The sequence below is a fragment of the Alligator sinensis genome, unplaced genomic scaffold (genome assembly GCF_000455745.1).
Source record: "Alligator sinensis unplaced genomic scaffold, ASM45574v1 scaffold1170_1, whole genome shotgun sequence".
NCBI classification, from domain to species: Eukaryota; Metazoa; Chordata; order Crocodylia; family Alligatoridae; genus Alligator; species Alligator sinensis.
The window spans coordinates 256,647-269,066 of record NW_005842859.1 but is presented as its reverse complement, the minus strand read 5'-3'; the positions used below and the strand labels follow the sequence as shown (position 1 = coordinate 269,066).

At 49.7% G+C, this 12,420-nt stretch overlaps 2 protein-coding genes across 3 annotated transcripts in view; both read left to right on the top strand.

The window, feature by feature from the left end:
• Window positions 1–521, top strand: part of LOC102384143 (histone RNA hairpin-binding protein-like) — a gene marked incomplete at its 5' end in the record, with an annotated part of 11,476 nt that extends 10,955 nt beyond the window's left edge. Inside the window, one exon of the mRNA XM_025191785.1 lies at window positions 500–521. Within this exon, the coding sequence (XP_025047570.1) occupies window positions 500–521 (22 nt within the window). The remainder of the gene's footprint in view (window positions 1–499) is intronic.
• On the top strand, window positions 11–10,899 carry LOC102386129 (C-terminal-binding protein 2-like). 2 transcript variants are annotated; one of them, XM_025191767.1, is made up of 9 exons: window positions 11–815; window positions 1,007–1,161; window positions 1,261–1,405; window positions 3,202–3,408; window positions 4,010–4,224; window positions 4,969–5,099; window positions 5,257–5,384; window positions 5,987–6,107; window positions 10,002–10,899. In XM_025191767.1, the coding sequence occupies exons 1-9, from the start codon at window positions 743–745 to the stop codon at window positions 10,048–10,050; spliced, it is 1,224 nt and encodes a 407-aa protein (XP_025047552.1). In that variant the 5' UTR covers window positions 11–742; the 3' UTR covers window positions 10,051–10,899. The 2 variants fall into 2 exon arrangements, with proteins under 2 accessions (XP_025047552.1, XP_006035667.1); XM_006035605.3 differs by having other exon boundaries at window positions 12–815; window positions 7,248–10,899.
• Window positions 10,900–12,420: the final 1,521 nt, after the last annotated feature.

The window sequence follows — 12,420 nt, the reverse complement described above, 5'->3', positions numbered from 1 at the left end:
GGGGCAGGCCCGAGGCGGGAGTCTTCTCGGAGGGGAGAGCGCGGGGCAGGTCCCGACACCAGCGCGGTGTTTGGCCTCCCTCGCTTCTCCAGCGCCGGACCCGCAGGAGCCCCCGCGAGGTGCCGGCAGCGCGGCGGCGTTTGAGAAGGGTGGGCCAGGCCGGGCAGGGCACGGGCGCACGCCACCTGGTCCCGTGCAGCAGCTCCACTTGTCTGCTCTGGTTTCCAAATAAGTGGAACTAAAAATCGTTAGTTTTACATTTGAATGAACCAGAAAGTAGGTTATCGCGGCTTTGGTTTGCATGCAACAAGTTGGCAGCAGGTGGATGAAACGGTTCCCGTGTTGTAGCCGAGTCTGACGTACATCTTTCTTCGCTGCGTAACTGTCTACTCTCTCAGTGCCTCCACCCGTGTCACGGAGGGAAGTTTTCTGGAAAGGGAGTTTGCAGCAGCGTTTGGCTCTTCTGATTCTTGCGTGTGCGCGGTGCTGCTCTCCTCAGCCGTGTTCACGCACTGCTCTGAGCCCTGCTCCCTGAAGAGGCTTGGACAGATCTGCCGTCACTTCCGTTTTCCAAATTCTTTTTGTGCTCATCGATGCTTTCGTGCCTTTGACTAGGTTGCTTACTATAGGACTGGGACCAACAACCTTCCAACAATGGCAGGCTGCCCGTTTCCTGTCGCGGGATGATTTTTCCCCTTCCCCCACAGCAGCTCTCCAGTGGGCGAGGCACAGGGAGCAAGCTATGAGGCCCAGGAGGGAACTGGGGCCACAGGGGCGTGACCCTCACAAGCCTCCGGAGGCCCCAGTGGCTGCAGGTGACTGCTGCAGGTTGGATCTAATCTCTGGGCTGCAGGCTGCCGTCCCCTGCTACAGGAGAGAGTTCCTCTCATGTCCCGTTCAGTCAGTGCTAACGAGGGTGCTGCCTGCTTCTCATGTTAGCCCTGGGCTCTGGAGTTCATTTTGTTCCTTCCTGTGCACAGTCGGTCCTAACTTCCTTTTTCCGTAGGCATACGGCCTCCCATTGTGAATGGACCGATGCCAGCCCGACCACTGGTTGCGCTCTTGGATGGGAGAGATTGTACTGTTGAGATGCCCATCCTAAAGGATGTTGCTACAGTGGCCTTCTGTGATGCTCAGTCAACTCAGGAAATCCATGAAAAGGTAGGAAGACCAAGTGAGTCCACGTGGGGATGGAACAGGCTGCCTCCATGAGCAGCTGAAACATGGAATGACTCTGAGGGTGGTGTTTTCTGTCTGCAGGTGCTGAATGAGGCTGTGGGGGCTCTCATGTATCACACCATCACCCTATCCCGCCAGGACCTGGAGAAGTTCAAAGCTCTCCGTGTCATTGTGCGCATTGGCAGTGGCTATGACAATGTGGACATTAAGTCAGCTGCAGAATTAGGTACGATGAGCTCTGTGCGTCTCTTCTGGGAACATAAGTGACTATGAAGGGACATTCACATTCACTTTCCCTTTGTGCTTTGGAATGACCAGACTCATTGGACATACCCAAATAAGGTCAGGCCTCATTTGGAAGGAGACAGAAAGTTCGAGCGCAAAGATTTTATGGCAGCTGGCCTAAGAAGAAGGCTAGGTTCTTGGTCACAAAGGTTCCCAAATCCTGGATGCAGCTGCTAACTTACCTTTCCATAAACTGCTTCCCTGTCTTCTTGACGAGGAGGTCCTGAACCTGTTTAAGGTCCAGTTAGATATTTACTGTGCTGGAAGCAAATAGCCTGATGTTGCCTTGCAAATCGATTTCGGTTGCTTAGGAATCATTATGTAACTTCCAGGGGGGTTTTGCATTCAACTAAATTGCGGATGAACATTTTCAGGGTCTTGATGGCAGCGGCTGTATGTAGTCCTTGATGTCTTTATTCTTTCTTAGCTGCCAAAGATTTGGGGAAGGGGAAATCTATCTGTATGCTTTGCCAAGAGGTGTTTGCAATGCTGAATCATCTGTGCTTTCAATTTCCACCTGGATTTATATCATGGTTCTGATGTGAGTGTTGAGGCTTGGCTGTTTTTGTGCTGACACGTTTGAACTGCTCCATTGAGTGCCAGGCAGTGTTATATGGACACTTGCCTTGCTGCTCTATGCCTGTTGCCTCCTAAGCCAGCTGTGGTGTGGGTGTGGTAGTGCAGCCCTGTGCTTACTGCACTACCACAGGTACCCTGCTTTTGTCCTGGCACGAGCAGGTGCAGCCTATCTCAGAATGGCGCTGCTTGAATAGGATAGATGTACCTTGTTAAGTCTCTCTCGGCTTGACAAGATGCACTGGGGCCTCAGGCTCCAGTAAAACCTCTTTTCCCAAAGACGTTTTGTGATTCTAGGGCTAAGGTTTAGGCAGAAGATCTGCTTTGCCCTATTTGAACCTGATTTTTGGCTATCTAAGATTGTATATGCTGAAACATTTCTCTGGATATCCTGGCCCTCTATGCGGTCCAGAGACTCTTCTCAATGCAGGGGGAAATTAGAGAGAACTCGAGGTCATTCTAAGGTGTTTTCTTTCCTTCCTTCCATGACGTGGCTCATACAGGGCTCTGACACTGATTGCTTCCTGCTGGCAAGGTATCTTTCAGTGCTTGCCTTCGTTAGCATTATGGTTTGCCTTGTCATTCTTGCCCAGGGTATCTGAGAGAGTCCATGTGGCTGCACAGTGCCTCCATAGTGGTAATTGTAATGACTGGGTTTTTTAAACAGCAAATGGACTTTGAGAGGGAATCCTGTGGTTTCTAGTTTGTACGTGTTGTGGCTCAGCAGCAGCAGCAGTGTGACTGGGAAACCCGTGCTTGCAATCTGGCTTTGAGCATCTGGTACAGAAAGCATGGAGACAGCCACATTTGTAATTCTGCTCCCATGATTTGCTGGGCAGCCCCTTAGGAATGCCCTGGAGTCTCTCTTGGCCAGGTGCTGCCCTCTGCATACTTTGGCTGCACAAATGGTATAACAAGCAAACTTCTCTGGTTTTGTCATTTTTCTGTGGTGGGGGCGCCAGCCTAATGGTTTGAGAAGCAAAGAAGCTTAGGAACTTTTCCTGGAGGATCCTGAAACTTGGGTAACGAGGCTGGCACCTTAGTGACTGTGGCTGTGGAGCGTGGACTTGCCTTCCAGCCATCATGCTCTAGAAGGGGAGTTTGCTGCCATAATGCTGTATGGGGTACTAGGGATCTCATGTGAGTTCCTTCTTATTGCAGGCATCGCAGTTTGCAACGTCCCTTCCTCCTCTGTAGAGGAGACCGCAGACTCTACCCTCTGTCATATCTTGAACTTGTATCGCCGGGTGACTTGGCTCCATCAGGCTATGCGGGAAGGAAATCGGGCTTCAAGCATTGAGCAGATCCGAGAGGTGGCTGGAGGTGCCGTGCGTATCCGTGGGGAGACACTAGGCATCATTGGCCTGGGTAAGAAATGGTAACTTGGACCGAGAAGGAAACTGAGTGTCCCTGGGGACACTGCTGGTAGCTTCTGGACATGCTGGATTTCTAAGTTTGTAATTCTGGTGATTTAATATGTAATCTTGCTACTCTCAGAAGCCAAACGTGTAGTGCAGCCTGTGAGTCTCTGCCTTTCTTATACAAATTATTGGAAAAGCTGACATTTTCAAACAGCCCTCTTTGGCAGCCTCTGCATGTGCTGGCCTTGTTGGGAGAACTTCATGTTGCTGCGATACCAGGTCTTGCTAGAAGACCTTGCTTCCAGGCCATCTCTTTTCTAATTAGCCTGAAGTGCATATGTTTAGAGTGCAGACTGAGTGTGGGCTAAGCATAGAGAGCTCCCCTTGGGGTTGAGCACTGTTGGCTACAGTGCATGGAAGGGTTAGTTCACATCAAGGGAACAGCACAGAACTCCAGTATGATCATCTGCTCCTTCATGGGCTTCTGTGGGGAGGAGTGGGGAGAAGGGATGGGGTTCCAAGAGTATCCAGGAGCAGTCCCCGCCTAGACCCCTGGCTGTGCTGTGGGTTGTTGCATTCATTTGACATGAGTGTTTTCTCCTGTGAAGGCCGTGTTGGACAGGCTGTGGCCCTGCGAGCTAAAACCTTTGGTTTCAATGTGATTTTCTACGACCCGTACCTGCCGGATGGAGTGGAACGGTCCCTCGGGCTGCAGCGAGTAGGGACTCTGCAGGATCTCCTAATGCACAGCGATTGCATTTCATTGCACTGCAGCCTGAATGAACATAACCATCACCTCATCAACGACTTCACTATTAAACAGGTGCAGCAGAAACTTGGTCTTCCTCCTTTTGCCTCCCTAACCCCTGCTCCAAACACCCTGGAAATGAATAAGAACATAGACTGCTGCTTTCACAGAGGCTGGGAGCTTGTGAATCTTGCTGGCTCTGCTGTATGGCTCCTGTTGCCTGCGGTGGCTGGGAGCAGGTGGATGGATCTGTGCTTGTTTCAGGAGAGAACTTGGCACGGACTCTTTGCTTTGTAATTTCACATATGAAACAACTGTTTTAGGTGGCTACCGTTCAAGATGAATGAGAAGTTTGTAGTTACGTTTCAGATGTGTAAGGGATGCTGATTAGAGGCAGGAGTAGTGCAGGCCAGTAGTACAGTTCTGTGAGTGTGCCTTGCTCTCGGGGCTGAGTACTCTCTGCTATAGCAGTCTCTGGCTCCCCCCGCCCCGCTGCTAATGCTTTTCCATGCTTTCTTACAGCTGTCTGGTTTGCGCAGCTGGCCTCTTCGCTTGTTTCCTCGAGTAACTGATTAGAGTGGTCTGCTAAAACAAAAATAGTGGGGCACTCTAGGGCAGGAAACCTGTGAGCTCTTCTGCCTTTCTGTGCCTTCAGCGTTTGCACTGAGTTCTCCAGGCCCGCTTTGTGTGCCCTGGTCCTTCCCAGTCTCTGCAGGATCCTGCTTGTTTCCAGCCATCTCCCCCAAATTAATGCTGACTGAGGAAAAGGACATTTTCACTCCCCACCCCCCACCCCTCTTTTTATTTTCCCCTCCCCAGATGCGCCAGGGCTGCTTCCTGGTGAATACAGCACGTGGGGGCCTTGTAGATGAAAAGGCCTTGGCACAAGCCTTGAAGGAAGGGAGAATCAGAGGGACAGCACTGGATGTGCATGAATCTGAGCCCTTCAGGTAATGTCTGCTCCTGTCCTGTCGCTCTTCTGTACTGGGTGATTCTCTGATCTTGGTCATGTTATGGTTATGCTGGGAAGACAGATTGGGATTCCATCTGGGGGAGAAACAACGTGTTTGGTCTTTTGTCCGTCCCCCCCCCCACTCCCTTCCCCAGCTTTGCCCAGGGGCCCCTAAAGGATGCTCCCAACGTGATCTGCACTCCTCATGCTGCATGGTACAGTGAGCAGGCTTCCATTGAATCCAGAGAAGATGCAGCTAGGGAGATCCGCCGAGCTATCACAGGTAGGTTCCTGGGGAGGCCTGGGATGTGATGGGGCTGCTGGGACAGGCACCATTCCTTGGTTCCCTGTTAGGACTGTGGAATATTAATGCAGGCTTTTTACTGAAGGCCAGGGTTGTCGGGCTTGTGCTTCACTGCCCGATTCATTATTTCCTGCAAAGGGAATGCATGTTGCTGATGGGCTGTTTGGCTTTTAAGGGTTTTATAGCTGTTGCCAAGAGGAGTCTTTGTTTTTTAGCTTGTGTTATGGGCAAGACCAATGTCTTTCCCTTCCCTCTGGACGCCTGGCCTGTCACTTTGCAGGCTGTATGGCATACCCATAAGTGCCCAGTATGTGCTGGGGAAGGTAAGGCCTGGCAGTGGCAAATCAAGGAAACTGTCCCTTTCCTAAGATCCTAGGGGTTGGGTGGAGTGTGTTTGAGTCCCTGAGAATCGCCTGGATAAGATGTGGGTATGGAACAGATCTTCATTTAGATCTCCCCTTCTCTGTCCAGTGGAACTCACACAGGAAAGGATGGAGGGTCCTTTTTTGCTGCTTTCAGCTGCAAGTACGTTGGGCATCGGTACATTTGCTCCTTGTTCTTTTACCTTCTTGTTGCCACAGGTCACATACCCGATGCCTTGAAAAACTGTGTTAACAAGGAGTATTTGTTGTTAGCTGCTCAGTGGTCCAATATCGATCCTGCAACTGTCCACCCAGAACTTAATGGAGCTGCAGCTTACAGGTGAGATACGGGCTAGTGCACATCATGCAGGTGCTTGTGCTGTCTTACGCATGCAGAGTCCAGTGTCTGGGGTGTGTACTTTCTCTGGGAATCTGAGAATTGCATTTTGCCTGGCAACAGATCACATCCTGCAAGCTGTGTGGCATAAGCTCCCACAAGAAATGTTGTCAGCATCGCTTCTTTAGCTGGCTCAGAAGCACATAGCTGCTTCTTCTGACAGTCTGTGCCAGCTGTGGGAACCCAGGGCCATGTAGATGTATCCGCTGCACCAAGTTATCTTGCAACAGTTTTTTGAAAGGTTGTGTGTTATAGAGGCTCTTCAATATGTGAAACTGGCTGGACTCAAAAGAAGGATCTAGGGTGAACCCTAGGAATGAAGCATACAAAGAATTACAGTCTATGCGCAGAACTTCCTTCTCTTCACCCCAAGACAGGACTGTAAACGTGAGAGCCAACATGGTCTAGTGGACTGGGCAAAAGACTAGGCAGATCCTAGGGTTCTGTTTGTCTGCTGCAGGCTTTCTGTGTGGTGCTGGGACAGGTTGCTTCCCTTCTGTTTCTGCATCTCTAACATAGGGGTTTAATTCTTCTCTCCCTTCTGGAAACACTAGGGACTGTTAATGTTTGTTGCACACTTACTTCCTTCTGCCAAAGGAATACTCTTTTCTCCCAGAAAAAAAAAGAGTTGTGGATAATGGGAGCAAAGTAAAAGCTTTGTCCAGAAGCTGTTAATTTTTCTTTTTACAGTCCAGTGAGGAGGTATCCAGCAGTTTGTGCTTCTTGCACATAGTGTCAGGCACTCGTTTGGGATGTCTGAAATCCACTTTCTAGCAGTGGCAAGATCTGTATTGGAAATGTCTAGGGCATGACTGAAACCATTACTGAAGTCAGTTGCTGAGTGAGTGGTGCTCTGGGAAGGGGTGCTGTGGTAGCCGTGTGTTACTGGGCCTCTGGTAAATGCCCTCAGACAATCTGGCCAGGATGGGTGCCCGTGCTGTAGACCTTTGTGCAGTGTAGCACTCCACCTTGCATCTCCTCTGAGCTGCAATAGGCAGGCTGATGGCACAAGTCTGTCCTTTCCCTTGGTTGAGATCTCTGAAGACAGGCGTGTAATCTCCTCGTGTTTTCTGTTGGTTTCAGGTTTCCTCCAGGAGTAGTGGGAGTAGCTGCTCCTGGCTTGCCAGAGCCAACGGTGTTGGAGGGGATGGTGACTCACGGGATACCCTCTGTCTCTCATTCCACACCACGTACCCCTTCCCCAGGAGAGACGAGCAAACTGGACCCAGACAGAGAGATTCCTGCCGACCAGTAGCATCTTCCCTCTCATTTCTCCTCTGGCAGCAGAAAAAGCAGGGGGAGATCTCCCTGCTAGGACCTTCCCTAACTCCCTCTGAGACTGTTTCCTGTTCACATGGGACAGGAGAATGCATTTCATTACTGGCAAACTTTTAGCTCTTGCCTTTCAACAGATATTTTATAACCTGTTTTAGTTTTAATTTCTTGGTGAATCTGTCTTTTTGTCTGGGATAGAACAGCAGTGACCTTGCTTCCCATTTTGAAATTCTTAGTTTGACCTGTAGGTTTCCATGTCCCTGTCTCCTGTTGTTTCACAGGAAGGCACCTGGGCATGCTCAAGTCCAGGAGCACTGGAGCTGACTGAACACAAAAGGCTCCCAGTGCTTCCAACAGACTCAGTGTAGGTTTTCAGCAGTGACTTGCACAGACTGCAGATTTGATGGTTTTTGGACAGTGAAGGTGAAGAGGTGGGGGAGCGCTTTGAAGCAAGACTAGAAAACCTGGAGAGGCCAAGCAGATTGTGTCCTGATACACCGCAGGGCAGGGAGAAGTGACCCTGTGCCCAGTGCTGTGCACTGCCCTGCGTAGCCTGACCCTGCTGTCTGTGAGCACAGGTGTAGCCATCACGAGGACTGGTGCTTGGCCACATGAAGTTTAGCTCCTGCAGTGCTGGGCATGAGCACAAGGGAATATGAGACTAAAAGATACAAAGGATTGACAGCAGTCATGTGCATGCTGGCAGCCCAGGTGTTCATGAGGCGTCAGGAGAGATTGCCCTGCAATCTGTACACTGCTCAGGGAGGGTCAGAACTGGCAGAAATAGGGAGAGCGCAGCAAGTTGTAGCTATTTGCAGCTGTTCTTGCTGGTTTTTTGTGCATATACCTTGCAAACTAATGCTCTTCATCAAGAAAAATGTTCTGCTAGAATACTTGGTATGGTCTGTGCTAAAGAGTTTTGTTAGCATAGCTGTGTTGGCTTGGAATGTGAAAAACATCCCCCCCAAGCAGATGTAGGTAAGGTGGCAAGTTTGTGTAGATGCATCTTTGCGGACAGAAGAGTGCTTTTCTTGCTATAGCTAATGTTTGGAAAGGTGATGTAACCACACTGGCAGAAATGTCCTGCCAGCATGGCATGGAACACTTCTAGTGTATCTGTACCAGCAGAGACTGACAACTCCCTAGAAATTAGAAAAGAAAAAAACCTAAGTAGCTTACCTGTCTGGCCAAGGGCAGGATTGTTCGGGACATTTAAGAATAGACAAAACCTTGAAAAGAAGAGTGAGGCATTTGTCACTTTCCTGGGGCAAGGTGATTCTTCAGCTTGATTCAGTGTCAGACTTCTATTAATATTCCTCTAAGTTTCCTTTTCTTCACTGCATCCCATCTCTCCCAGTTGTGCCCTCCCCCGACAAACTGAGGGTCTGCATGCCTGCACTATTTCAAAATCGTCTAAAACTTGACATCTCTTGGGCTGCAACAGTATGCATTCCTGTTGCTTGCATATGTTGGAATGCAACTTGCTGTGGGGGATGGCAGTGGGGGGCACAGATCTTTGTTCTTCAGTTTGAGGAGAAGGCTGTTCCTTGTTTCCCAGTGAAAGGAGCCTAGAACTTGCAGAGGGCACAGAGGACATGATCCAAGTAGGTTACTCTTTAGTTTGGGTAATGGAATGAAGTGGCGAAGCTCAAGTTGGTTCTCAAGTTCTCTTCTAACTTGTAAATTGTTTTCCATTTTTTTTCCTTCACATACTGGCTTATGACCTAGTCTAGTGCTGACCTTGTGAAATGATTTATTTTCCTGTGGGAAGAGGTGCCATAGGGGAGGAGAATGTATGGTGAGTGGAAGTCTTTAGCTGGCCCTATTTCCTTTGGACTGTCACCTTAGCCGAGTGGAGATTTACCATGATGGGACATGGTGCAGTTTCTCAGTGCTGTGAGCTGGGTGTGTTTATTAAGGTGTTCAGGTAGCTGTAGGCACTTCAGCTCTCTGTTCTCCTGGGTAATACTTATTCAGTTTTAATATTCATTTACCTCCTTTGCGGCTCAGGAACTAGCTAGTCAAACTAGAGTGACAGCAGCTGGGGCTGGTGGTAGACACATTATAGGGAGGAGAAGCATTTCTGAGGAAAGTTTGGAGATCACTGATTGGAATGGAAGACACCAATATCTGAATATTCTTCCAACAGTTTCCTAGCTCAGAAAGCTGCTCCCACAGTAGGCAGGCTGGCCTGGTGGGAGGAAAGGTTTCCCTAGCGATTCAAAGGGCTGACTTTGGCCTGTTACTGTTTTAGGGAGATAGTCTGTCAGCACCTTTTTATTTTTGACTTGCTGCTGAAAACGGCTGCTTGTCCTGCAAAGATACAGGAAGCAGATAATTTTGGGGTAGGGAGTTCCCAGTTGTGGGGTTTTCAAGCACAGGAGATCAGGGTCCATTTATCTCCTTTCTTAGAGTACAGTGCAAAATGTGCAAGGGCCAGCCTTTTATCTTTTTTTTTTTTTAAACTATGGGTAAATTAAGAACTATCAAGAAAAACTTCTTCAAAGAAGGAGTGGAAAAGAAGATCTCACCTGGATGATGTTGAAACTCTTAATTTTTTAGTTGGTGCCTAGATACCATGGTGACTGGCATACTAGGAATACATGCCTAGAGCTGTGAGGATTGCTAACTCCATCTATGTCTGCTGATGAACTTGACCTAAGCCTTAGTCCTAAGAAAACAGATTCTGTTACAGCCAGTGCCATGTAGACCTGCTTTTGGAACTAAATGACTTGAAATTTGGTTGGAGTTGCAGTAAAGAAGATGCAGATCTGGGCAGGTGCAAGACTAAAATCAAGTTGAATGCTTCCCTCTACCCCAATGAACAGCTCTCAGGTGCTGGTAAAACTATTCCTGTGGCACCTCTGCTTGGTATGCTTTGGGCTGGGCCTGGCCGTTATCAAGAGAAGGGCAGACAGCTCGAGGAAGTGACATGTACCAGTACTGAAGCACAAAGTCTTCCCCTTTTCCCTGATGCCAAGTTCTCCTTTAACAGCACTCTCTTCTGCGCAGTGTACTCATTTGCCACTCCATGTTCTGGGTTTAATGCAGCATGGAGAGACAGAAAGAATATTGTTTTTCTTGTCTTAAATCACTTCCTTCAAAACCAGTGTGGAGCTTAATCCCAAAGAACAGAAACCTCCTATCCCAGGGTGAGGCAGACGTGCCCTGGCCACGCTGAACTGCTCACAGGAGATGCACGCTCTGTCCGAAGGTACATCCTGTTTTGTTAGGGTCACTGTTGCTGACCAGCTTTTTTATAGAGGACTCAGAGTTTCAGAAATATATTTTTGTAGACAACAATTAAACTGTGAAGCATTTAAAAATAAAGCATGTAAACAAAATTTTACAGCAATGTTCCCTGTGCAGAAGTCCTTCTCACTTCAGTTCTTTCCTGGCTCTTGTTAGAAAACCTGTTTGGCTATTTCTTGGATATATTTTAATAAAGTTCTGGAACAAATATGGCTGCGGTTTGGTGGTAGGGGTGGCCCCACGTAGTGCATGCTGTGGGAGGTGGGAGAAACAACAACAATCCGTGGTTGTATCCATCCCCTTCGAAAAACCAAGCTTCAGAAGAAAAGCTTCCAAATGACGCCGTGTCCTACTTTAGCCACTTTATGTTATGAGAGTGGCCTGGTCATGGGCTTTGCTGTGGGAAAGTCAGGTGTGGTCTGGTGTCAGTACTAGACTTGTAATTAGTGATTCGGAGGAGGGACTTGGAAGATGTTGCTCTGGGGGACAGAACCTGTTAACTGTGGAGAGCGGTTGAACACGGACCACAGAAAGTGGGTCGCGTTCACCCTTTCTTGTAACACAGGAAGACCTGCTGGAAGTAAACGCTTGCTTCTACAAGGCAAAACCTGTCCGTAGAGCTCACGGCCCTAACATACCGTTGAAATGAGCGCAGAAGAATTCAGGCAGTCAAGGTTCCTTGGGTGAATTTGATATCTTTTATTAAACCAACCAAAGATCAAATTCACCCAAGGAACCGTGTCTGCCTGTGTCCTTAGACCAACACGGCTACAGCCTACACCCCTAGAAGAATTCAGGAAGGGGTGAGGTTCTTAGGTGGCTAAGAGAACACATGGTTATTTTAGTCTTTTATATGATCAGCAAGTTTTTGGGATTCGGAGCATAAATCAACCGCTATGGGAAGTGAGAGAGGCCCTTTGACCTGTGGCAGATCAAACCATAATCCAGTCTAGGGTGTCCTGCACCCCTGAAACATCCCGTGTTGGCCGCTGTCCAGAGATGCTCACCTAGATGAGCCAGCTGCCTGACAGAAGTGAACGATCGCGGTTTGTCTCCTTCACCAATTCTAAGTTGAGTCGAACGTGATTGCGCAGAGCCTGACTCCCGGGCAGGCGGGCGCTCCTACCCAGTCTTCTAGAGGCCGTAGCCACCGTGGCCGGGGGGCTCGGGTGCGCGTGGCGTGCCGCTCTTCGTTTGGCAAGAGGCCGCTCGCCGCCCACAAGGGCCGTGCAATCGGATCCTGCTGCTTGGAGCCGTCGTGTCTGCGTGTGAGGCTGGAGCAGGCGAAGCAACGCTGACATCGGGTCTGAATTCTTCTGGCTTCGCTTTTCAAGCACGGGATGCAGCTACGCGGCTGCCACCGAGGCGACACGCCCGGTAGCGATCGGCGTCTCTCCCCGTGGGCATCCTCACGCGCCGGAGCCGGTTGCCTCAACTTTGCTGTTTGATCAGGTAACGAGTCGGTTGAGTCCCGCGGTAAAGCCTGCTGTCCTGACCGCGGCGTATGGCTTTCGTGGTTGTGTTAAAGGGCCGGGAGTGTCTCTGCCGCTCCTACTCGGCCGCGGGCTTTTCTTTCTGCTCTCCGCGGGCTCCGCCAGGTTCCTCCTCCTCCTCGCCCCCGGACGAGACGGACCCGTGTCTGGGACGTTCGGCGCGTTATTTTTTATTTCTGCTGCTGAGCTTGTATCCCGAAGCGCCGCCCCCGGGTTTTCGGCCGCCGCAGCGCTCG

Excerpts from the sequence above, each read along its gene's own strand:
- LOC102386129 (XM_006035605.3), top strand. The coding sequence starts at position 743 with ATGAGGCCCAGGAGGGAACTGGGGCCACAGGGGCGTGACCCTCACAAG. Across the intron at positions 1,162-1,260 it reads CTCAGGAAATCCATGAAAAG|GTGCTGAATGAGGCTGTGGG; the intron begins GTAGGAAGACCA and ends TTCTGTCTGCAG. Across the intron at positions 4,225-4,968 it reads ACGACTTCACTATTAAACAG|ATGCGCCAGGGCTGCTTCCT; the intron begins GTGCAGCAGAAA and ends TCCCCTCCCCAG.